The sequence below is a fragment of the Chelonia mydas genome, chromosome 9, assembly GCF_015237465.2.
Source record: "Chelonia mydas isolate rCheMyd1 chromosome 9, rCheMyd1.pri.v2, whole genome shotgun sequence".
Taxonomy (NCBI): Eukaryota; Metazoa; Chordata; order Testudines; family Cheloniidae; genus Chelonia; species Chelonia mydas.
Window position 1 is genome coordinate 96,718,008 of NC_057855.1, and position 26,165 is coordinate 96,744,172.

The following is a 26,165-nucleotide window of genomic DNA, read 5'->3' on the forward strand; positions in this document are numbered from 1 at the left end:
ATTCTTCATTAGGAATCCAGTGCAGGCCTTTTCACCAAAATTATACCCCATCTTTATTTGCCCATATTTGGCAATCGCAGTTCTTGAGGAAATCATGAAGAAAATCCTCTCACCGGTTTCTCTTGCATGTGCTAATTATTTATCATCTGATATAGGAAGTGGGTCAGGGAGAAGTTGAAAGGGGCTATGACCCAAAATTTAGAGATGAGCTTTTTCCTCAGTTGAGATTAGTAGGGAAGAATTATCTATGGCATCTAATTTATAGGTAGACAGACAGCGGTGTTAAAGAATACATCCTAGATTTAGGAATGGAACCAAAACCCAGAGAAAAACAGTTAAGGGGCCATGGAGAGCTCGAAGAGTGGCCACGGTTGGACAATTCCAACTACTTCTCTTTTACTGACTTTGTTTCTTTAACATTTAAATGCTAAACAGAAGACTAGACACAAAGGCCCTGATCTGCAAACTCTTTCTGCACAAGCAGCAGTGCTGGTCAAAACTCAGAATTTCCCTTTCATGGGAAACATTTTAGAAACTAGTAAGAGGAAACATTTTAGAAACTAGTAAGAGTCAAACACTTATAAGATGATATTCACTTAACATTAATGATGACTGGGGATAAAAAAATATGAGCACAAAATTCTTTACTGTTCTTTTTAAACCAGTTATAGTAACTTTTGTCCTTAAGAGTAGAAAGATTTACACCATTCTAGGAGCTAGCCATCTACTAATAGCTTCTTATAAATCTCATGTTTATAATCTACAAAATGAATTTAGAAAAAATACTAAAGATACATGTACAAGGCTGCATTTTAAGTAGTCTAATGTCTACAATATAGTTCCTGAATCTCTCACTATAGTGTTCCATTTGCCAACACAAGCTACAATTGTCCAAAGTAAAATTAACAGGCCTGTTACCACACACAACTGTCCTCATCTTTAATGCAGAAGTGAAACCCCTAGAGGTTAAAGGGCCCAGTAAGTAATGTTCCTTCATGATTTGACTAAGCTCTTCTCAGATAATTTATTATTCTAACGTTTGTATAGTGCCTTGCATCATGAAGGATCTTAAGAGCGCTTACAGTCTTAAACTGAAACACAGAGTGATTACTGTTCCATCCACCGCTGCCACCACTGCCACAAGTGAACGCAACAGCTGTTTTAACTCCACGTATCACCACTACAAAATAGTTTAGAATAAGAAGTAAAAAATACAGTGTCTAACTGAAACATCAGGGAAAATCTAGTCAGGCAAATTCTAACTAGCTACCTACATATTTCCACACATAAAAGGGCCAAAATAGTGGACAAGGTCTCAGTTTTACATCTTATCCAAAAGAGAACAGAGCACCAGATACCACTCTGAAGCATTACTAGTAGATCTACAGTTTCATATGGAAAAACATACCAAATCATAATATCATAATACCACTTTCTGCAGCATCAGCATATCTCATCCAAATATTAATTAACTCTGCTTAGCTACTGAGATGCAACTGGATACAAAACATGCTTCTGTTTTAAGTATGAGAAAGGCTGTATTCCACTACATTTTATAGAAACTCAAGCTGCTGTTGCCTCAGAAACAACAAAATCGAAGTATGGCAGTGGGCAGATACCTTGACATAAGGGCCCAGTTACATCAGCTAAGGTGGAAAACTGCATATTAAATCCAGTCCAGGAATCCACTGAGGATAGGTCAGCCAGTTGGCTCTTTCCACCTCTGGCTCTCACAGAAAAACTAATTTGGTGATGATGCAGTGGGCATATGCTCCTGATCCCTGGTGAATGGTTATGTATTTGACAACATATGTGTCAGTGAGAAGTGCATTAAAGCACATTCCAAGGGGACAGAGTGTTTTAAACTTTCATCAGGAAAATCAAACCCTGCATTTAACCTGAACAATTATGATCAAATATCAAAAGCGAGCTTGCTCCCAACAGCCACTTTAGGGAGGCAAGGTGAAGATGGAGACCAGCCTGGGCACTTCCTCACTGCATTAGCTCCTGGGGAAGGGACTGGAAAGCATGCATGGACCAAAACCTACGTCTCCTGCTCTGCCATGCAAAAAGGAGGCAAGAAATCTGTGTCCAGAGAATAGGCCTCTTCATTTCACCCTGGAATATGACAGGAGGAGTCTGTGGATGAGCTGAGGAACTCTCACCACAGTCCAGGCCTGGGGTTGGGGGGGTGGAGGGGTGCCAGGCCCGGGTCTGGCTCGCCCCTCAGCCCGGGGGACGAAGGGACGGGGGGAGCCCGGGTCTGGCTCGCCCCTCAGCCCGGGGGACGAAGGGACGGGGGGAGCCCGGGTCTGGCTCGCCCCTCAGCCCGGGGGACGAAGGGACGGGGGGAGCCCGGGTCTGGCTCGCCCCTCAGCCCGGGGGACGAAGGGACGGGGGGAGCCCGGGTCTGGCTCGCCCCTCAGCCCGGGGGACGAAGGGACGGGGGGAGCCCGGGTCTGGCTCGCCCCTCAGCCCGGGGGACGAAGGGACGGGGGGAGCCCGGGTCTCGCTCGCCCCTCAGCCCGGGGGACGAAGGGAGAGGGGCGGGCCCGGGTCTCGCTCGCCCCTCAGCCCGGGGATGCGGGAATGGGGGGAGGGGCGGGCCCGGGTCTCGCTCACCTCAGCCCGTGGATGAGGGGGGCGCTGTTCGATCTCCTCAAGCTCCCCCCGTCGCTCGGGGCCGGCGCGCTCCCCGCCGGCAGCTCCAGGTCCAGCTCCATTTTCTCTTGAGCCATCGCGGCGGCTCCGGCTGCTCCCGCTCCGCCGCGAGGCCCATTCACTGGGGGCGGCCGCAGCGGCTCCTCATGCCGCCCCCCGCCCCGATCCGGCCCGGCCGCCCCTACAGGCCCCGCAGAGGCCGCTGCAGGCAGAGCCCGGGGGCGCTGCGAGCCGGGCGAGGGGGGCGGCACCAGCAGCGCCCCATGCTGGGGAGACGAGAGGGGGCGGCCCCTTCTCCCCTCCGCCGCCGCCGCTTCCTCGGCTCCTCTCGGCTCCCTGCGCGCCGCGCCGGCCTTGCCGCCTCCTCGGGGAAACAAGCGACCGGGCCCAGGGAATCGCTGGGAAGCAGTACGCATGCGCCATAGCGACCCAAAATGACAGACGCAGCAGAGTCAAGAGGTGTCAGCACATGCGCAGTGTAACCGTAGTGAGGCGCTCGGCGTTTGCGTTGCCATTGCGCCTGCGCAGTACATCAACGCCCGGAGAAAGTGGTTAAGAACATCGGGACCGCCATTGTGGGTCACATCAATGGTCCAGGCAGCCGAGTATCCTGTCTTCTGCTCGCGGCCGGGGCCAGAGGGCATGAACGGAATAGCACAGGTTTCAGATCAGCGGCACTGCTATGGGTACCCGCATGGCCCCACAGTATGCCAACATTTCTATGGCTGACTTAGAACAACGCTTCCTCAGCTCTCGTCCCCTAACGCCTCTACTCTACTTGCGCTATATTGATGACATCATCATCTGGCCCCGTGGAAAAGAAGCCCTTGAGGAATTCCACCATGATTTCAACAATTTCCATCCCACCATCAACCTCGGCCTGGACCAGTCCACACAAGAGATCCACTTCCTGGACACTACGGTGCTAATAAGTGATGGTCACATAAACATCACCCTGTACCGGAAACCTACTGACTGCTATTCCTACCTACATGCCTCCAGCTTTCATCCAGACCACACCATGATCCATTGTCTACAGCCAAGCTCTACAATACAACCGCATTTGCTCCAACCCCTCAGACACAGAGAAACACTTACAAGATCTCTATCAAGCATTCTTACTGCTGAACTGAAGAAACAGATTGACAGAGCCAGAAGAGTACCCAGAAGTCACCTACTACAGGACAGACCCAACAAAGAAAATAACAGAACGCCACTAGCCATCACCTTCAGCCCCCAACTAAAACCTCTCCAACGCGTTATCAAGGATCTACAACCTATCCTGAAGGATGACCCATCACTCTCACAGATCTTGGGAGACAGGCCAGTCCTTGCTTACAGACAGCCCCCCAACCTGAAGCAAATACTCACCAGCAACCACACACCACATAGCAGAACCACTAACCCAGGAACCTATCCTTGCAACAAAGCCCGTTGCCAACCGTGTCCACATATCTATTCAGAGGACACCATCATAGGCCTAATCACATCAGCCACACTATCAGAGGCTCGTTCACCTGCACATCTACCAATGGGATATATGCCATCATGTGCCAGCAATGCCCTTCTGCCATGTACATTGGCCAAACTGGACAGTCTCTACGTAAAAGAATAAATGGACACAAATCAGACGTCAAGAATTATAACATTCAAAAACCAGTCGGAGAACACTTCAATCTCTTTGGTCGCTCGACTACAGACCTAAAAGTGGCAATTCATCAACAAAAAAACTTCAAAAACAGGCTCCAACGAGAGACTGCTGAATTGGAATTAATTTGCAAACTGGATACAATTAACTTAGGTTTGAATAAAGACTGGGAGTGGATGTGTCATTACACAAAATAAAACTATTTCCCCATGTTTATTCCTCCCCCCCCCCCCCCCCCACTGTTCCTCACACGTTCTTGTCAACTGCTGGAAATGGCCCACCTTGATTATCACTACAAAAGGTTTCCCCCGCCCCACCCCCCTCGCCTGCTGGTAATAGCTCACCTTACCTGATCTCTCTTGTTACAGTGGGTATGGTAACACCCATTGTTTCATATTCTCTGTGTATATAAAATCTCCCCACTGTATTTTCCACTAAATGTATCTGATGAAGTGAGCTGTAGCTCACGAAAGCTTATGCTCAGATAAATTTGTTTGTCTCTAAGGTGCCACAAGTACTCCTTTTCTTTTTGCGGCATAGCACAAGTATCAAGTGGTCTACTGTGCGGGGGACTGCTGCTGCTGCTGCTGTGTGCACATGTCCTCCTTCCCATTATTGATGGGCTATGCTTGACCCATGCAGTTCCAGCGAGCTCCTGCTCCCTGCCTGTAACTTCAGAAGGTTGGATCCTTGGGGACTTTGTTGTGGATTGTTAGCTGAGAGCCCTGGGCTGGAGGCAGGAACTCAGTGGCCTGGGAGCTGCTGTCTCACGAATACTCTTTAATTGAATTAAATTAAAGAGTGGGAAATTCAGCACCTGTAATGGAAATACTTTTATATGCAATATGTAATTAAGCAATAAGTAATTAAACACAGGGCATCAAGGACTGAGGCTACAACAGAGACACACAGCAGTGCCACGTGAAAGTCAAGGAGCTCAGGCAAGCCTACCAAAAGACAAAGGAGACAAATGGTCACTCCGGGTCAGAGCCCCATACATGCCGCTTCTATGATCAGCTGAATGGCATTCTAGGGGGGGACCCTACCACTACCCCACCACTGTCCGTGGACACCTGAAAGGGGGGAGTCTCACGCAACACAGAGGAGGATTTTGTGGATGAGGAAGAGGAGGAGGAGGAGAATGCGCAGCAGGCAAGCGGTGAATGTGTTCTCCCCGGCAGCCAGGATCTTTTCATCACCCTGGAGCCAATACCCTCCCGAGGCAGGATCCCTGACCCTGAAGGCAGAGAAGGCACCTCTGGTGAGTGCACATTTGTAATTAAGGTACAGGGTTTAAAAGCAACAGTGTTTAATGTGTGATTTGCCCTGAAGACTTGGGATGCATTCGCAGCCAGTACAGCTACTGGAAAAGTCTGTTAATGTGTCTGGGGATGGAGCTGGAATCCTCCAGGGACATCTCCATGAAGCTCTCCTGGAGGTACTCTGAAAGCCTTTGCAGAAGGTTTCTGGGGAGGGCTGCCTTATTTCGTCCTCCACGGTAAGATACGTTACTATGCCAAGCCAGTAGCAAGTAGTCTGGAATCACTGCAGCACAAAGCATGGCATCGAATGGTCCTGGGTTTTAGTCACATTCGAGCAACGTTCAGGCATATCATTCTGTGTTAGCCTCAGGAGAGTGATATCATGCACGGTCACCTGGTTGAAATAGGAGGCTATTTGTAAGGGAACAGTAAAAGGACCCCATTCATGCTGGGCTGTTTGTGTTTGCCTAAAAGGGATCATCCCTGAGAATAGCCACGCAGCGGGGGGAGGGGTGAAGGGATCATGCCAAATAGCCACGCAGAGGGGTGGGGGAGATGTGTGCTGCACATCCACCCAAAAACCGCAGTCCCTCCTTTTAAATGGCAAACCCAACCAGCATTGCTTGCTATGGGAAAGGAGGGCGCTGCAGTTTGAAAACCTTCCCACATGTTATGAAGGCGTTAGAAGCCAAACCCGCATACCTTTTGGCTTACCATGGCTGCCTGGAAACCGAATTCTGTTGCCCAGCAATGTGTGATGTGTCACCATACTGGCAGGCACTCAATATAAAAGGGAAAATACAACCTTGTACCTAAAGCACATGTGCTGTCTGCTGTGAATTGCTTGATTCACTGTGAAAGAGTCTCCCTTTTGTTCTCAGAAATGTATCATCTTAAATTTTACTCTCTCTTTTTATCCCTCCACAGGTGCAAATGTTTCTATCCTCCCCCGATCATCTCCGTCCCTGAGGTTATCGCAGATTAGAAGAAGAAAAAAACACACTCGCAATGACATGTTTTCCGAGCTCATGCAGTCCTCCTGCACTGATAGGGCACAGCTGAATGCATGGAGGCATTCGGTGGCAGAGTCCAGGAAAGCATTAAGTGAGTGCGATGAGAAGAGGCAGGATGCAATGCTGAGGCAAATGGGGGGAGCAAACGGACATGATGAAGCGTCTGTTGGAGCTGCAGGAAAGCCAACAAGAGCACAGACCACCGCTGCATCCACTGTACAACCGCCTGCCCTCCTCCCCAAGTTCCATATCCTCCTCACCCAGATGCCCAAGAACGCGGGGGGGAAGCTCCAGGTACCCAGCCACTCCACTCCAGAGGATGGCCCAAGCAACAGAAGGCTGTCATTCAAACAGTTTTGATTGATTGAAATAAATTTGTTTGATTTGTAGTGTGGCTACAATAAGCAATGTGGCCTTGTCCTTCCCTCCTCTCCTCCTCCCTCACCCCACCTGGGCTACCTTATCAGTTATCTCCCCTTTTTTTAATTAATAAAAAAAGAAGGCATGGTTTCAAAACAATAGTGACTTTATTTCCTTTGCCAGCTGTGATTGAAGAGGGGAGGGTGGTTGGCTTACAGGGAATTAAAATCAACAAAGGGGGTGGGTTTGGAGCAAGGAGAAACACACACAACTGTCACACCGTAGCCTGGCCAGTCATGAAACTGGTTTTCAAAGCCTCTCTGATGCACAGTGCGCCTACCTGTGCTCTTCTAATCGCCCTGGTGTCTGGCTGTTCAAAATTGGCAGCCAGGTGATTTGCCTCAACCTCCCACCCCACCATAAACGTCTCCCCCTTACTCTCACAGATATTATGGAGCACACAGCAAGCAGTAATAACAATGGATATATTGGTTGTGCTGAGGTCTAACCTAGTCAGCAAACAGCGCCAGCGAGCTTTTAAACGTCCAAATGCACATTCTACCACCATTCTGCACTTGCTCAGCCTATTGTTGAACTGCTTCTTACTACTGTCCAGGCTGCCTGTGTATGGCTTCATGAGCCATGGGAGGAAGGGGTAGGCTGGGTCTCCAAGGATAACTATTGACATTTCAACATCCCCAACAGTAATTTTCTGCTCTGGGAAGTAAGTCCCTTCCTGCAGCTGCTCAAAGAGCCCAGAGTTCCTAAAGATGCGAGTGTCATGCACCTTTCCCGGCCATCCCACGTTGATGCTGGTGAAACATCTCTTGTGATCCACCAGTGCTTGCAGCACCATTGAGAAGTACCCCTTAGGGAACCCCAGCGCATTAAAGCCATCCACGAAGGTCTGCACGTTTCCCAGAGTCACTACCCTTGATAGCAGAACGTCAGTGATTGCATTGGCTACCTGAATCACAGCAGTCCCCACAGTAGGTTTGCCCACTCCAAATTGATTCCCGACTGAATGGTAGCAGTCAGGCGTTGCAAGCTTCCACAGGGCTATTGCCACTCAACTACTGCATCTCAACTGTCAGGGCAGCTCTCATCTTGGTATTCCTGCATTTCAGGGCAGGGGAAAGCAACTCACAGAGTTCCAGGAAAGTGGCCTTACGCATGAGAAAGTTTCACAGCCACTGGGAATCATCCCATACTTGCAACACTATGCGGTCCCACCAGCCTGTGCTTGTTTGCCGGGCCCAGAATCGGCGTTCCACTGTGTCAACCAGCCCCACTGCCGCCATGATGTCCCAATTGCCAGTCGCGTGCTTTCAGGAACATGTGTCCATATCCTCCTCACAATTGTCCTCGTGCTGCTCTCTCTTAGCCAGGTTCTGCACATCCTGCAGTATAATGTGCGAGGTGTTTACAATGCTCGCAACAGCAGCGGTGCGCTGAGCGGGCTCCATCCTTGCCGTGCTATGGCGTCTGCATGGGTAACCCAGGAAAAAAGGCGCAAAATGATTGTCTGCAGTTGCTTTCACAGAGGGAAGGAGGGAGGGGAGACTGAAGACATGTACTCAGAACCACCCATGACAATGTTTTTGCCCCATCAGGCATTGGGAGCTTAACCCGGAATTCCAATGTGCAGCGGAGACTGCAGGAACTGTGGGATAGCTTCCCACAGTGCACCGCTCCGTGAGTTGATGCTAGCCATGGTAGTAAGGACGCACTCCGCTGACTTAATGCACTTAGTGGGGCCATACACAATCAACTATATAAAATTGATTTATAAAAATCGACTTCTATAAAATTGACCTAATTTCATAGTGTAGACATACAGCTGTGAAGCTATCTTCCAGAGATTAGACAAATCCTGACTCTTTTATTAAATGCTCAAAACTTTTCTGTTTAATAAACCTCTTCCACCATAAACAAAACAACACTCACATCAACCACCTACCTACCCCTAATGCAGCTACCTAAATAGATCTTCCTATAATCTGATAAGGAAAAAGAAGTAGAGACTCCATTAAGTCCATTAGGAACTTCATCATTGATAATCTATTTCATATGGAGGATACTCAGATACTACAGTGATGTTTGGCAGTACAAACCCCTTTAAAATATGTATTTATGCCAAACTTATTTTTCTATATATTGTGATACCTACTCCTGTATCTATATGTACCTATCATCTTAAATATCCTTACAGCTATTTATCTTCTTATTACCATAAATATATACTCATCCATGTATCTATGGTCATACATAACCGTCTATGTATCTGTCTATGAATCCTCATACCATATTATTCATATTCATATGACACATATTCCTTTTTGTATATAGCTATTTGTTGGATCATATTAAAGAAGTTCTGTATTAAAATCACGAATGAGTTTGATTCCCCATAGTTTAAATTCCAGAGTATTACTAATTAAGAGGTCTCTTGGGTTTTGGTACTGTTTCTCTCCCTCTCTATGTGAAACTTGCAAGCTGCTAATTGTGTTAGTACATTCTAAGACAGCATCTGTTCTCAAAGCAATTCTTTGTAAGAACAACTACTCACACAGAGAGCGACTCAAAGCAATATTCTATAACAACAGAAACAGCACCCAGAGACTCCCTGCCCTTTTGTTGTACTCATCTCGCTTTGTTAATAATTGTGATTAAAATAGAGATAGAGGATGTATGTGGATGGATGCTTGGTGTGGATAATAACTGAATGATCAGGGAGGTGCCAGCCTAAGAATCCAGTGTCCATCAGCTGAAGAAGGCGTCAAGTGGAAATAACCAGAGGACCCCCGGAGGGCAGACTGGAATCCACCCAACAGCCTCAAGAATGGGAGAACCAAAGAACAAGATAACATCTGGCAGCATGGAGCCATCAGGAATGTGCCATCTGCTGATTGATTCAGCAACAGCATGATGAAGCAATTCCCACAGACTGGCATAGGAAGAAATTCCTATAAAAAAGGACTCTCAAAAGTGACAACTTTGGGATCTGATTCTGCAAACCAACTTCCAGGAGCATCAGATGTACATCTGACAAGGCCCTGCTCCCTCCTCATGTCCAGGCCACCTGGCCAGTGGCTTGGCATGAGCAGCTCTAAGCCTGGTGACTATGATAACAACCTTGCAGAACCTGTGTGAGTGTGTTGTGTGTGTGTGTGTGTATGAATGAATGTGTGAATAAATATGAAATTGAATAGAATGTTATAGCTATAACTAACTGCTCACTATGATTCTTTCTGTATTCACAATAAATGTGGCATTTTGCCTTTTCCCTTTTAATAAGATCCTGCTGATTTTTATTTTATTGGTATAATATATTGTCATGGTTACTTTATCTATATATTTAATACAATAGACATGCATAGAATCATAGAAATATAGGGTGCACCTATTTCAATACATTCCTGTCTGTAATCATACATACTTATCTCTCTCTCTCTCTCTCTCTTTATCTAGTGCCACAGTTTTCCATCTGTCTTTTTAAAAATCCTGACCCATGTCAGAAGACAAATATTTTTACCAGCATTTCTATGTATCACTTCCTTATTATAAGCTATCTCAAGTATATATATTTGTCATAAATATAAAGGGAAGGCTAACCACCTTTAAATTCCTCCTGGCCAGAGGAAAAAACCCTTTCACCTGTAAAGGGTTAAGAAGCTAAAGATAACCTCGCTGGCACCTGACCAAAATGACCAATGAGGAGACAAGATACTTTCAAAGCTGGAGGGGGGAAAACAAAGGGTTCTCTCTGTCTGTGTGATGCTTTTGCTGGGAACAGAAAAGGAATGGAGTCTTAGAACTCAGTAAGTAATCTAGCTCGATATGCATTAGATTCTGTTTTGTTTAAATGGGCTGATAAAATAAGCTGTGCTGAATGGAATGTATATTCCTGTTTTTGTGTCTTTTTGTAACTTAAGTTTTTGCCTAGAGTGATTCTCTATGTTTTGAATCTGATTACCCTGTAAGGTATTTACCATCCTGATTTTACAGAGGTGATTCTTTTACTTTTTCTTCTATTAAAATTCTTCTTTTAAGAACCTGATTGTTTTTTCATTGTTCTTAAGATCCAAGGGTTTGGGTCTGTGTTCACCTATGCAAATTGGTGAGGATTTTTATCAAGCCTTCCCCAGGAAAGGGGGTGTAGGCTTTGGGAGCATTTTGGGGGAAAAGACGTTTCCAAGTGGGCTCTTTCCCTGTTATATATTCGTTAGACGCTTGGTGGTGGCAGCAATAAAGTCCAAGGGCAAAAGGTAAAATAGTTTGTACCTTGGGGAAGTTTTAACCTAAGCTGGTAAAAATAAGCTTAGGGGGTTTTCATGCAGGTCCCCACATCTGTACCCTAGAATTCAGAGTGGGGAAGGAACCTTGCCAATATCCCTTATAACGATACCAGCAAACCCTTTTTACTGTAGACCAGTGATTTTCAACCTTTTTTTCATTTGCGGACCCCTCAAAAATTTCAAATGGAGGTGCAGAACCCTTTGGAAATCTAAGACATAGTCTGTGGACCCCCAGGTGTCCACACACCACAGGTAGAAAACCACAGTTGTATGACAACCTTTTATAGACACCTTATTAGATATAGTCTGCAGACCAGCAGGGGTCTGCAGACCACAGGTTGAAAACCACTGCTGGAGATAAGGCCTGAGTTACACCTCACTGAAATAAATGGGACAGTTCACACCTAGGGTTGCGAATACTAACCCTCCCGGTTTCGCAGGGAGTCTCCTGGAATCGGGCTCTATCTCCCAGAGGTTACTGAAGCCAAACCAGGAGATTTTAGGCACTAAAAGTCTGGCGGCGCAGCGGGGCTAAGGCAGGTTCCATGCCTGCCCTGGCTCCGTGCCGCTCCTGGAAGTGGCCGGCACATCCCCGCTGCCCATGGGGGAGGGCAGCGGGTCTCTGTGGGCTGCCCCCGCCCTCGTTTCGCAGCTCCATATTGGCTGGGAACTGTGGCTAATGGGAGCTGTGGGTGCATGCAGAGCACTCCCAGAGCTTGCACCCCACACCCTTTTCCCCAGCCTCAGCCAGGAGCCCCCTCCTACACTCCAAACCCCTTGGCCCCAGCCCAGAGCCCGCACCCCAAACCCCTGCCCCAGCTTGGTGAAAGTGAGTGAGTAGGGTAGCCAGTTTTGGTTGGATGTATCCCTGGAGATTTCATCACATGACATAATCTTTCATTAAAGATTAATCTTTAATTCCTGGATACTCCAGATCAATCCTGGAGGGTTGGCAAGCCTAAGTGAGGGTGGGGAAGAGCCCACGACACAGGGAGGGGGGATGGAGTGAGAGGGTCAAGGCCTGGGAGAAGGAAAGAGTAGGGCAAAAGTGTTTGGGTTTGTGTGATTAGACAGTTTGCAACCCTACCAGAACTATTGTTCCAGGCTTCCTGCAGATTCAGAAAAAAACCCCAAACCTGAGATTCTGGAGAAAAAGACAGCATCTTCATAAAGGTGCTGGTAAACCATACTGTTGTATACTAGTGGATGTGACGTTTCTCACTTACTATGTTACAGGGCAGGCAGACAAAGACAGAAATGCAATCAAGTGGAGCGTTTGACCTTGCTTTGCTTGGCCAGCAAAGGATAAGATCACATACAGCCAAACGCTACATGAGAAATCCTTGCAGGAATCGTATTGTACAGATTTGGGCAAATTTTTGTAGCAAATTCCTGAAGATAAGGGTGTAAATTGTGCACCGATGGTGCCCCAAATCCCAGATGATTTCCTTTGTCTTTGGCAATCATATAAACACCTAACAGATTGGATGGATACACAAAGGTGCCCCACCAGACTATGTGATGTGGTTTTGGTCATATTCTAGTGTACTAGAGCAAACCATAGGAAAGCGGCTATGATGTGTTGCCATCATGGATAATATAGTAAAAATATAGCACAAGCAGAACCCGTAATTAACACGTTCCAAGAAAATTCCACAAGGCGCTAGTGGTTAACAGGGGGCCTCGAACCCTGAGTCCCTACATCCAAAATTCAAAAACTCCGGCTCCAACCATTGCATGCAACGTCAAATTTCTTACTGCCTATTGGGCCATTTCAAATACACGCCCTCCCGGTTCAGCCAATCAGCGTACCCGCCCTTCCCCGGCGCCTGGGCTTCTCCTTGAAATCAAAGCTCTCCCGATAAGGCTCTTCCACGCATGCGTATTGGTATGATGCGGCTACAGAGCCCATGCGCGTTTCTAGCACACCAGTTTCCCCCACCCCGCCGGCTGCGTGTGGCGCATGCGCAGTGCTTCCAGTAGCGGCGCGTTCTGTGTGGTGCTTCTCTAGGCCCGGTCGCTCGTTTCCCCGAGGAGGCGGCAAGGCCGGCGCGGCGCGCAGGGAGCCGAGAGGAGCCGAGGAAGCGGCGGCGGCGGAGGGGAGAAGGGGCCGCCCCCTCTCGTCTCCCCAGCATGGGGCGCTGCTGGTGCCGCCCCCCTCGCCCGGCTCGCAGCGCCCCCGGGCTCTGCCTGCAGCGGCCTCTGCGGGGCCTGTAGGGGCGGCCGGGCCGGATCGGGGCGGGGGGCGGCATGAGGAGCCGCTGCGGCCGCCCCCAGTGAATGGGCCTCGCGGCGGAGCAGGAGCAGCCGGAGCCGCCGCGATGGCTCAAGAGAAAATGGAGCTGGACCTGGAGCTGCCGGCGGGGAGCGCGCCGGCGCCGAGCGACGGGGGGAGCTTGAGGAGATCGAACAGCGCCCCCCTCATCCACGGGCTGAGGTGAGCGAGACCCGGGCCCGCCCCTCCCCCCTCATCCCCGGGCCCGCCCCTCCCCCCATTCCCGCATCCCCGGGCTGAGGGGCGAGCGAGACCCGGGCCCGCCCCTCTCCCTTCATCCCCCGGGCTGAGGGGCGAGCGAGACCTGGGCCCGCCCCTCCCCCCACCCCATAGCAAGGGCACTGGAACAATTCCTGCAGTGGAGGTGCTGAGAGCCATTGAAGCAAACCCTGCATATGATGGAAACGACTTCAGCCCTGGGAGTGCGGTAGCCGCCAGTCCCCCCCCTGGTCCATAGGCTCGGGTTGAGGGACTTGGGCCTGGGGTGTGCCCATTCCTGGGCTCACGTGGGATGGGGGCCCGGCTGTGGCATCCTCCTGCCATCCTGTGGCTCCTCTTCCCCATGTCTGAGAGGAAGCTGTGGGTTTTGATGGTTGCTGCCTCCTGCTAGGTGAGGGGATAGACGTAGAAGGTCCATCAGCCCTTCTTTCCCCATAGAATCATAGAATATCAGGGTTGGAAGGGACCTCAGGAGGTCGTCTGATGCTTATCCAACTGATCCCTATTCCATCTTCCGTACAGTCTCCAGCTGGGAGAATGCCCACAAGTGGCTGCTCCCCGACCATGATGCAGTGCATTGTGCAATCAGGAGTTCCATAATCCATTGGGCTGGCCCTGAAATGGGTCTGTTATACAGTGTTTTTGTCGGGTGTACGAAGTCTTTGAGCAAGCAAGACAGGCACTCCCCTTCCATCCAGTCAGTAGTTGCTTCGCTTCTTGTTGATGTTTATGGACAACTAATTCCATATAATTCTGCAGGTTCTCCATGTAGGTTAGGCTCAGTTTAACTGTCACCTCTTCAAACCTTTTGTGGTTCTTTGCAATGCTAGAATTGTGTTAATGGTATAAACCCTAGTTGGGGGAAGCAAGAGTGTGGGTGCCAGCCTACTGTCTGCTTGCTAATCTCAGTCCAAGGGACTAGTCTGCTGAATACCACACACTAATTAGAACTGTGCAACCAAACCTTTTCTGAAGATCATATCTGTAGCTGGTTTTAAAACAAATTTTTTTTTTTTAGACTTAAGGAAGATGGCTGTCTACAAAAGGCCCCTGAGCAATTTATCAAAAAACACTAGCATTTCAGATACTGAAAAGTAGAATGAGACCATTAATTTCACTCAGCTAGAGAGAAACTTGAGTCAAGCTCTTCAAAAAACAACACTGAGTCTGGTGGCACCTTAAAGACTAACAGGTTTTTTTGAGCATAAGAAATGGGGTTTTTTTACCTACAAAAGCTTATGCCCAAATAAATCTTAATCTTTAAGGTGCCACCGGACTCCTTGTTTTTGTGGATACAGACTAACACGGCTACTCCCTGATACTTAGCTATTCAAAGGTGACAAGCTAGTATCCTCCATGCCCTTACCTTCTTTAGTTTTTTGAAGTAATATGCCAAATAGAATGGGAACATGTCAGTGTCTTGAAAAATGTAATACAAAAAGATTGTATAACTGATGTGTGCCTTAAATTAAAGTAACTGTTGTAATCTCTTTCAGTGATAATTCACAGGTTTTTCAGCCTTATGTGTTGCGAACCCGCAGGAACAGTACAACAGTTATGAACCGTCACAGTATGGTAAGTAATCTTAAACGCAGTGTTCACACCTCAACAATGTGTAATTGAGTGAGGGGAAATAAAAAGTTTAAACTTCATTTAAAGCTGTACTGAAATATCCTTACAGACCTCTTGGCTGCAAAATGGATTTCTTTAAATTACTTGAAAATTTCCTCTGAAAAATCAAGAAATTTTGTAGATGTAAGCAGGATACTCCACAAAGCATATTACTGATTACTACCCTGCCTTTTTGTTTTGGTTAACATTGCCTGTAGTTGGGATACCAAGCAGAGTGGAATCCAGCATCTTTTCTGGTCTCAAAGCTCAATGCATGGAATTTGCCTGAGGGAAAGAGTAATTGCAGTCTCATTTTAAAATAACCCTGCACAGTTGAACTGCCTTAAAAAAAAAAACAAAACAAAAAAAAACACCACAAACCTACTTACTTGACTCTCTGATAGGGTGATGAGAGCTAGAGGTGGACAGCAGGCTTCACAGGAACAGATTAAGAGAAGTTAATTTTAAAATAATTCATATGCTGAATGTTACTCTACTCGTTACTGTTTAGGGTTTTCAGCATACAGTCCTGTAATTATTTCACTTTTCAAAGATGTTTGACTCTTTAAGTGTTTCCCCATCAGTTGTTAACTTGGACAAATCATGGGAAATAGCATTACTGTTTTTCAGCTAAAATAATTTTATTCCTGTTTTTATAGGAAGTAAAGAGTAGGTCTTGGCTCTTTAAAGAGGTTATGGGACTTGAACGGTCCTAAAATCAACAAAATATCTATTGCCTCTGTCTTACATAGCAAAAGAATGACAGAATTCTGGGTCTAAACTTTTTGTTATGGAGCTGTCACTTCACTGTCTGCCCCATGCCTAATATTGTTGTTATAGTAAACGCTTATTTTATGGTAGCGCCCAAAGCCCTAAATTAGATATATGTGCTGTACAGACCTAGCTATGAGACAATCTTTGCCCCAAAGGGGTTAAGTTTATTGCAAAGGGCTATTTCCAATATTTAAATTCCCTACAACTTTTCCTGCTGGCACTTCTGAAAATTTGATACCATTATAGCTTATCTGAGAGAAATTGTGTTTAAGGTATGTGAATAATATCTTACCACTTAAGTACAAAGTTAGACTTTTGTAATGTTCTAACTAAATGGCTCTCAACCTTTTCAGAGTACTATACCCTTTTCAGAAGTCTGATTTGTCTTGCATGCTCCCAAGTTTCACCTCACCTAAACTTCTTGCTTACAAAATCATACATAAAAATATAAACGTCACACCACACTATTACTGAAAAATTGCTTTTTCATTTTTACCATATTATAGAATAAATAGTTTGGAATATAAATATTGTACTCATATTTCAGTGTATATGGTACATAGAGCCATATAAACAAGTCATTGTCTGTTTGAAACTTTAGTTTGTACTAACTTGGCTAGTGCTTTCTATGTAACCTGTTGTAAAACTAGGCAACTACCTAGATGAGTTGATGTACCCCCTGAAAGACATCTGCGTACCCCCAGGGATATGCGTACCCCTGGTTGAGAACCACTGTTCTAACTCATGCTCACATTCTTATTACAGTACCCTACCTTAATTGTTGCTACTACATTTGTGGGCAGTAGCCAGTGGCTTCCTACAGTTCTGAGAACTGTGCCATCCACTGATTAATGGAATGAACTTCGTAAGAAGAGAGCACTAGCTATACTAAGGTCAACTATCATCTTACTACAATGTGGTCTGAGTTCTGAGCACTTATTGACACCTGGCTATCTTAATTCTAATTTAAAGAGAACATAGGTAACTGAGAATAAGTTGTATGCAGACTACTGATTTATGATTGAGAAGTGGATGTTTACTCTTTTCTAGTTGCTGTCATCATCTCCCATTCGAATTCCTAGCAGCAGACTTCATCAAATCAGAAGGGTAAATTGCATTATTCTACTCCACATGTGATATTTTATCAAAATATTTCACTTTCCTTCTCTTCGTGAAGTATTTGATATGGAAATGATACTGCTGGCATTTCTTCTCCATTAAATCATTTAGCTCTGTTTCATCCCCTAACCTAGAGTGTTAGTCTCTTAGGTGCCACTAGTACTCCTTTTCTTTTTGCGAATACAGACTAACAAGGCTGCTGCTCTGAAGTCTGGAGTGGTGTCCTCATAGGGCTTGTTCTTTCTTCATATTGAAGTGCTTCAGCACTTTTAAAGCTACTATTATGATCTACATATCGGGCTCTGGGATGAACAGGGAGACATGGTGAGTTGGGATGGATGACAGGCCTTTCCTTCTGGAGTGTTACTCTGGCTTGTTTAAATTCTAAAGGCAGATGACTGAACTAGGAAGAGTTCATTCAGCTTTGAGTACCATGATGAACTAAATATTATGAAAGCTTATAGCGCTTATCTTCTGCAGGAGGAAGGAGTGGATTTAATGAACAGAGAAACAGCACATGAAAGGTGAGTGTGACTGAAATAAAATAAGAAAGTATCCAGACTTTTCATCTTTGTAGCCACTGATGGGATTTTTTGTGTTTTAGGGAAGTGCAAACAGCAATGCAGATAAGCCAGTCATGGGAGGAAAGCTTGAGCCTGGTAATCTCTTTACAGATGTTTAAATTTTTAATTCTACGCTTAACCATTGGCTTTAAGGAAAAAGTGGAAATGACTTTGGAAATAATTTTAGAAAGTATAAGTTTGGTGTTCGAGTTGTTCCACTGATTTGGCCATTGAAGTGTTGTGGCTCGGGTTCTAAAGATATGTACTATATCAGCGTAAGGGCAACATTTTGTATTTACAGAGTGACAATGACTTGGACAAGTCCGAGAAATCTTCCTCTCCAAAGAGAATAGACTTCATCCCAGTTTCCCCAGCACCTTCACCCACCCGAGGAATAGGGAAGGTAGGATAAATGAAAAACAAGAAAGAAAACACAAATTTCAGATTAAGATGAACTGCAAAGGATTTTTTTTAAACTCCCAAATAATTTACTGTTTTTAGAGAAGAAAGTCTATAACCATTGTTAAATCTAACTACTGTTGACTTTTCTCAATATCTAAAACTTACTACCTAAGCCTGCCAAATCTGACCTGCTGACTTCCTGGTTCCTTCACCACATTGAGTGACTTCAGCAGCTGCATTTGTGTGCTTTAGGGAGGGGAGGTGCTAGGGAGGCGGCTGTGGTAATCAAATTGAAAGATGAAGGCCTGGATGAGATTTTAAGCTGCCTAAAAAGAAAGAAAAGGATGGATCTTAGAAATACTATGGAGGAAGCAGCAAGATTTGGATACAAGCTGTATATGTGTGGAGGAAGAGAGGGAGGAGTGCAAGACCACAGTGAACAGGTCTGAGTGCTGGGAAAGATGGTGTCAGCAGTGATAGCTTGGGGTCATTGGAGCCCTTTTGGGAGGAAAGATTAGGAGTTCAACTGTGGCCATGTTAAGTTTACATAGATGGCCCTTTTCCTTTATTCTGTGTTGCTCCTGGGTCTCTTCATTGCAAACCCGGGAAGGGTGCAGTGGAGACAAAGACCCTCCCCCAGCACCACTTCTTCCCCTCTTACCAAGCTTCCAGTAGGTGGTTGTTGGCCTTGTTACTTTCACTGGGGATTTTGGTTGGGGTGGGAAAAATATTGGTTATTTAAAAGGAAGTTGCAGAAGTATTTTATTGTTTAATTCTTTTCCCAGCAATGTTTTTCACCATCCTTACAAATGTTTGTGAGTAGTAATGGATTACCTCCAAGTCCTATTCCTAGTCCAACAAGGCGATTCTCAAAGTAAGTCAATTTGTCTCAGTAACAAATGCATACTGACTTAGTTTCAATAATAATCTGGCAGTTTAAGACAGTTCAGTATCAAAATTCAGGCCTGGAAATTGATTTGAAGCAATTTTCATTTGTAATCTCAACTGGAATCCATTTATAAAGTGACTTCTGGATGGTTCTAGTTTTGTCCTGCTTTAAAAGGTGGCTGAAGTTTCCTTTAAAAATGACCTGTTGACAAAATATTGAAAGCTTTTTTTCTTTTTAAACTGCCCTGATGTTGAAATTAGAGACCCCACCATTGCCCCACATCCCCAAAAATTTTGAATGTTCAACTTTGCAAGAGGAAGTTGAATGCTAGCATTCTTTGAATTCTCTTTAAATTTAGATTAGACTGGGTCCTTCATAGAGAATCTCCTAATGCTTACCAGGCAAACTTTTTAAATTGCTCAGATGTATACAAGCAGTATACCTAACTTACAAATGGATAAAATGAGACTGACATTCCATAAGTAAAGAGAAATTAAATGATCTACCAAAGATCATATGGTAGATATCCTTGTTAGGGGGCTTATTCCTTCACCCACTTCCTTCCCTGGTCCTTCTTGCATGAACAGAGAGCAACAGTACCCGAAGTCCAAAGGTGCAAACAATTCGATGTTTATTGGGGTGAACTTCCAGCAAGCATGATTCCAGTTTCCTTCCTTAGTGTCCCCCTTCCCAGCTCTGACACCACAGAGCCTTACACCTGTGTCCTTGTTCCCATTCCTGCCCTTAGCCAAACATGATTCCAATTTCTCCACCCCCATTCCCTGTTCCCATTTCTGCCCTCCCCATACCCACCCACTCACTTCCTGATTGACTGCAGACTATATAGTAAAACTTAACCAATCATTTTCCTGAAATTTAACTAACCAATCCGAACATATTGTAACATGATTATTTAACCAATTATATCCCACCACCTTAATTAGTTTACACCCAGCAAAATTAATTATACAGCAGACAAACAATCACAGAACCAGACAGAGACAGACAAACAATGGCAAAGTGGGAACTATAATGACAAAACAATAGAGAAGTGAGGATTTCACATCCCAGCTATTGATAAGTGAGTTCTTGCCAGACAGGATGCTCTCAAACTAAGTTTCCTTTTACATCTTCTAGGCACTTCCCTTTCTCTGGAGGTGACAGGCATTATCAGGACAGGAGTGTATTCCTAACAGCCCAATAGCACCTTATTTCAATGTGACTAGTTTGGAATGTGAGGATGTGACCGGTCCCTTCCCAGCTTATGGCTGCCTCTGCTGCTTAGCCAAAGGCTTTAGCCTAAGAACAGGGCCTCAGACTGTCACAGTAAGAGAAGGACCTTACACCGGCAGACAGTGATTTTGATTCTTTCTTTTATACCTCTATAACTAGCCAAGTGATAAGAATACACCTAAATTCTTAGAGTACAGGCCTTTACTGACAGGCCTGAATATCTATATCCTAACAATCCTTCTCTAACGAGACAACACCATTCAAAACCCAACTTTTCTGTTTAACTACAGTATCAGACTCCCAATTGCCTACGTATTTGAACTGTACAGAACTGTTTTAAAACAGGAATTCACTTTTTAAAATGTGGTTGCATATTGATGTAGTATATAAAACATCTAGTTCAAGCTTAAACTTTTTAGAATTTATTGATACCAGTATTGGCTCTTTTAGCAGGAGGAGTCAGAGTCCAATCAACTGTATCAGGCCCAGTGTTCTTGGTCCGATTAAAAGGAAAGGTATGTTTAAATACTTCCGATATTGTAGAGATGATAGACTTTCTGCCTTTAAATCCTAATGCTAAGCTAAGCAGTAGCCTTTCCTCAAAATATAGTGCGTGGTCCTCCATGATGTATTGGAATTTGCCAATCCAAACTTCCAGCTGTAAAATAAAACAAAAGGGCTTGCCTAAAATACTATAAATTTATAAATCTGACTTCTACTAAACTTTACACTTTTAAAATAGTCACTTGTATTTACTGTTTAAAACTTGGAATGTTTTTCACCTTTGACTATTAGTAAACATGGGCTGGAGACTGGAAAGATTGACTTGCTAAAAATCAGATGTACATAAAAATCTGTGCTAGATGGGCAATCATTTTTAGCTGCAGGAAGCTGTAAATTAAGACTAAAGAAGGTGAAGCATATTTATCTTAGAATTAAAGTTTTTTTAGATTCTCTGGCAAGGTGGATCAAAACATAGTTTAAAAAAAATCAAAATTGGATTTTGATTTAAATTAAATAAAGGTTTGTCTTTAAAGTAAACCTATTTAAAATTAAACTTGAAATTGACAACCCTGTGTTTTACTAGGCTACTTTAAACGCTAACGTCATTTAAACTAAATACAAAAATTATTAAGCAGTACATGTTTGCTGCCACGTTTTAAAGACAGTTATACCACTGAACTGGTGGAAGTCAGGTTAAGCACCTGGAGCCAGAGTCTAAATATTTAAACTAGGTTTTGACTCGCTCTTCTGAGGGTATAGAGAAAATATTTTCTTCTTTTCAGTTTATGCATCCAGTTCAGTTATTATTACTTCATTCAAAGTTAAGAAACCCGTTGGGAGTTGAAAAAGCAGGAAAGCTTGTTTCTCTCTTCCACTCTATGAACAAAATATGTGAGAGAGCATTAGGTCTGCTAGTTCTAAAACCTTGAAGGACATGGTGACCAAAACCAATCAGTTCAATTCACTAACTAGAGATAATACTTCCTTTGTTTTAATAAATCAGTTAGTGTTAAATACAAAACATGTTTTGATTTCTCTTATATAGCCAACATTTTAAGGTAGTTTTATTTTTTAAAATACTGTATTTATGCATTTAATTGAATTTGAATTTCTAGCCAAATAGATCTTGACACAACCCACAAGTAAAAAGTTAATCTGGTAAATAGAAATTTATGAATTATGCATTTTTAGCATAAAATGTAATCTGAATAAATAAATTCAGCTATATAATTGCTTAAATATAGAGTATCCTTCTGGTTAGCAAAAAGAAATTTAATATAAAAAGCTTTATTTAGTTGCATATCACCATGGTTCAATGGATACCAACTAATGAGAACTGGCCTGTCCTTAAGAAGATAACAAGTACAAACGCAAAACATAATTAAAATCAGTGATTTAAATCAAGGTTTCCGGCTTGAGTTTAAGGTTGAGGGTTGTGAGTTCAATCCTTGAGGGGGCCATTTAGGGATCTGGGGCAAAAATTGGGGATTGGTCCTGCCTTGAGCAGGGGGTTGGACTAGATGACCTCCTGAGGTCCCTTCCAACCCTGATGTTCTATGATTAAAATTGGTGTCTGCCTTGTATTCTGGGATTACTATAGTACTGTGGCTCCCTCTGTATTTAACCATTTTTGTTACATTAGAAATATATCTGGCTTCCATAAATGATGTTCTGAAGGAAATAGATTGTATAGTGGTACATTTCAAAAGTTTATTCTAATTATGGAAGTATTCCCTTTTATATGTTTACTGAATATCTTTGAAATTTTATACCCAGTGTTTGTTTTATACTATGGAAGTTCAAAAGATGGATATTTTGAGAATTAGAGGGATGGAAGTAGCATAGAGTACATGATAGTGTTTTTCCTTTGAAAAATCTGCTTTTCTTAACAAGAAATATGGTGGTGGTATGGTGTTTGAAGTAAAATTTATATAAATTCTCCATGTTATTATTAATGGACACTGCATTAAACTGAGAGATTAAAAAAACTATTTACCAATGCTTATGCGGCAAGTACTTCTCCACCTATCCCCATCCAATTCTGTTGATCTTTCCTTACTCAACCACACCAGTGACATCTCCTTTTATTCTCCCTAAGTGTGTATTTATGAAATTGTGAAGTTGTTTGCTTTAAAAAAAAAGTGGCAAAATAAATTGACCTACTTCTAATCTGTCAAATCTAGTCTAATTTATTTCAAATTTGATTTTAAAAAACTCCTGCCTTTGCTGCAGATGCCACTTATTTAGTTTTGAGGGGATTCCTTTGTGGATTTTGGAGAGAGCACATGCAAAAAAAATAAAATAAATCAGATTTCTAATAGAAACTGAGTTGCAATATTAAATGTGAAGCAGCTTTTAGCACCCATAGTGAAACTCACTGAATGTAAGATGCCAAAGTACATTAAAGTGCACCACTTAAAGCAAAAGCACAGTACAAGTAAAGTCCAAACTGGAGCCTGCTTTCCCATTCCCCACTCCACTTTGGTGCTTTTTGGAGCAGTTCTCACAGATAAAGTAGAAATGAGAGTTTGCTCTTCTACTGGAAACACAAACTAGTTTTAATTATGAATAAGGCTATGATTTGGTCGCCAAAGTCACGGAATCCGAGACTTCCAGTGACCTCCGTGACTTCAGCCTGCAGTGGTTGGGAGCTGCAGGGTCCCCCGCAGGGGCAGGGAGCTGTTGGGTACCCTTGTGGCCTCTGGCAGCTGCCACAGGGGACCCTAGCCACCACCCAGCTACCCCACTTTAGACGGTGTGGGGACCTACAGATGCAGATCCCCATTTTGTCACGGATATTTTTAGTAAAAGTCAGGGACAGGTCATGGGTGCAAAAAAAAAAAAAAATTCACAAAAGCCATGACCTGTCCCTGACTTTTACTAAAATATCCGTGACAAAATCTTAGCCTTAATTATGAATAGTCCTTAATCATAAATGTCATTCTAAGTACACCTAATTCCTTCATATCCTCCTGAAATACATAGTTCTGGTTGCTTTAATTTTAAACTCTTGAATTGCTTAGTGGTCCTTAGTCTGCATTTATTACATGGTAACATGTATAGACATAGCCATAAACTGAAACAATCCCTAATAGGAAAGTCTCGGCATATCAAAGTGTTATATTGTACAACTGTGAAATGCTAGCTGTTAAAATATCTTCTAGTGGTAAAAATGATGCATGTTACTATGCAGCCTTCCTGTAGAATTTCACATTTCTTGAAAGAGTTGTCTGACCTTTTTCTTCTCAGTTTGTGTGAGGATCCAGAGTATTTTACATCTATGTTCTTTAGCTTCAGTCTGCATGATGGAAGCCATCATTATTTCATCAAAGGAGAATGAACATATTCCTTGCATGCTACAGAAAATGAGTTTTCAGGGCTGCCAGTCTTGGAGTAAAGGCTGAGTGGTAGTGTATTTCTCCTACATTATGTACACAAAGTTCATTTATAGTATGTTTTTAATGTGAAACCTTTCAGTTAGTTCCCCAAGATGACACTAGAACTGCTGTAAGTTAACTGGAAGCTGAAAAAGTAGTGCCCAGATTTCAAATACACTTTTGCTGGTAGACTGTGAATTAAACTACATCTGAAAACTCTCATGAACCTGGCAATAAAAACGAAACTGAAAAATACTGAAGTATCAGATAACTGAACTTTATATAAGAAACTGATAAATGAACTGGGTATCGTCCCACAGTATAAGACAGTGGTGGGCAACCTGCAGCCCGTCAGGATAACCCGCGCTGTTTCCTGCAGTTCCCATTGGCCGGGAACAGCGAACTGCAGCCATTGGGAGCTGCAGGCAGCTGTGCAAATGTAAATGAAGGGTCTGACAGCCTGCCAGTGGATTACCCTGATGGGCCATAGGTTGCCCACCACTGGTATAATATACTAAACATATGGGACCCAATTCTGCCTTTCACATTACAATCCCAAAGAAGTCAATAGGTTTACATGGGGGGGGGGGGGGGTGAGGAAGTAATCTGTCTCACAATGAGGAAGCAGAAGTGATTAAATGTTGTGCCTAATGTTTTTTGTGTAAGGCTTTGTGAGTGTGCTTTCATGTTTGTCAATATTGGCATAAATATCCAAAAGGGCATCTTTGGGTCCATTCTGGACCCATGCTGTTTAAATTTCTCAAGGTTACTGATATTGTGACAATAGAATTTTTTTTTTTAGTGAACAAAATGGGAGTGATTGCCTGCTCTTAAATATTAAGAGAACGATATGCGGATGGCCAGAAAATGGTCCATATAGCAGCCCAGTTTTAAACAAGTTATACAGTTGGCTGTAAAAATGAGTCCTTTTAAAACCACTTACATTTGACATTTATATTGCTTTTAAAAACATATGTTTAAAGCATGTACAAGCTATATAATTCTAAATATATAACAATTTAAGCTTAACATCTCTGAGAAATAACCTTTTAAAATATTGAATATGAGGCACTGCACAAGACAAACTGCTATTCAGCATTTCAACAAACACTGCAGAGTGCTCACTTCTGGGTTGGAACCCAGCATCTATTTAATAGCACAGAGCAACACTACACATTACTTCAGGACAGGGAATGAAGAATACAGTATGCAAATGAAACTGCAAAAGGAGTTGATATAGGCAGAATGAAATCAGGGTTAGAATTTGGCAAGACACTGGGTCTAGATCCCAACTCCTATGAAAAGTGCTGTGAGATCTTAGACAGAGTGACCAGAACCTTTGTTTTACTGCACTTTCGGTAGCATCGTGTCCCTTAAACAATGTTGAAGCATTAGTTCAGTACATACTCAAAGGTTGGACTGAATAATCAAATCACTTCCTATAGCTTTAGGGGTGTTAGGGCTCTTACCAAGCTTAATGAGAGATCTGACCAGATCACAGTGCAAGATGTTATGCATGTAATTACTTACTATATGAGACACCCAAAATAGTCTTGGATAGAAAGAACTTTGAAGTTACTCTGCTGAGATATTTCACAGAACCAAACAAGTTTGACTGTTAATTACTTTTCTCAGGTGAAATGGAAACTGAAAGTCAGCCAAAGAGACTTTTCCAAGGAACTACCAACATGCTTTCTCCTGATGTTACACATCTGACAGATTTCAGTTCATGGTAAAATATTGTATTATAAACACAAACACCAAAGCAGAGGTCCTTTAGATATCTTCAGCACCTTGGTTTTTCAGAGAAGTTTTAACTTGTGCTAAATAATTTGCATTTGCAGACTAGTAGAAACTATACTTGGTATTTCATCACAGCAATAATAAAGGTTCCCCAACTCTCTGGAATTAAAAGTTTTCTTGCTTGCTGTTTGGCTGATTTGACGAGCTGCCCATA

The 26,165-nt window shown here is 43.8% G+C and overlaps 2 protein-coding genes and 1 non-coding gene across 13 annotated transcripts in view; 2 read left to right on the plus strand and 1 right to left on the minus strand.

Moving 5' to 3' along the window:
- Positions 1-3,092, minus strand: part of LOC102937554 (P2R1A-PPP2R2A-interacting phosphatase regulator 1) — a 28,732-nt gene extending 25,640 nt beyond the window's left edge. Inside the window, exon 1 of one of the 4 annotated variants that reach the window (XM_037909219.2) lies at positions 2,623-3,092. In XM_037909219.2, the coding sequence (XP_037765147.1) occupies positions 2,623-3,077 (455 nt within the window). In that variant the 5' untranslated portion in view covers positions 3,078-3,092. The remainder of the gene's footprint in view (positions 1-2,622) is intronic. The other 3 variants (XM_037909220.2, XM_037909222.2, XM_037909221.2) reach the window with 3 other exon arrangements.
- A 10,082-nt stretch (positions 3,093-13,174) lies between these two features.
- LOC102944277 (PABIR family member 2) overlaps positions 13,175-26,165 on the plus strand; it is a 36,140-nt gene continuing 23,149 nt past the window's right edge. For 2 of the 8 annotated variants that reach the window (XM_037908222.2, XM_037908224.2), the window contains exons 1-8: positions 13,179-13,679; positions 15,233-15,311; positions 17,172-17,228; positions 17,721-17,764; positions 17,845-17,899; positions 18,105-18,206; positions 18,991-19,079; positions 20,778-20,842. In XM_037908222.2, the coding sequence (XP_037764150.1) occupies positions 13,564-13,679; positions 15,233-15,311; positions 17,172-17,228; positions 17,721-17,764; positions 17,845-17,899; positions 18,105-18,206; positions 18,991-19,079; positions 20,778-20,842 (607 nt within the window). In that variant the 5' untranslated portion in view covers positions 13,179-13,563. Of the gene's footprint in view, positions 13,680-15,232; positions 15,312-17,171; positions 17,229-17,720; positions 17,765-17,844; positions 17,900-18,104; positions 18,207-18,990; positions 19,080-20,777; positions 20,843-24,080; positions 24,239-25,843; positions 25,941-26,165 lie in introns of those variants that run through there. The other 6 variants (XR_006283916.1, XM_037908225.2, XM_037908228.2 and 3 more) reach the window with 6 other exon arrangements.
- On the plus strand, positions 24,130-24,260 carry LOC114018582. Its single transcript, XR_003563874.1, has one exon. It is a non-coding gene; the product is annotated as a small nucleolar RNA U109 (small nucleolar RNA).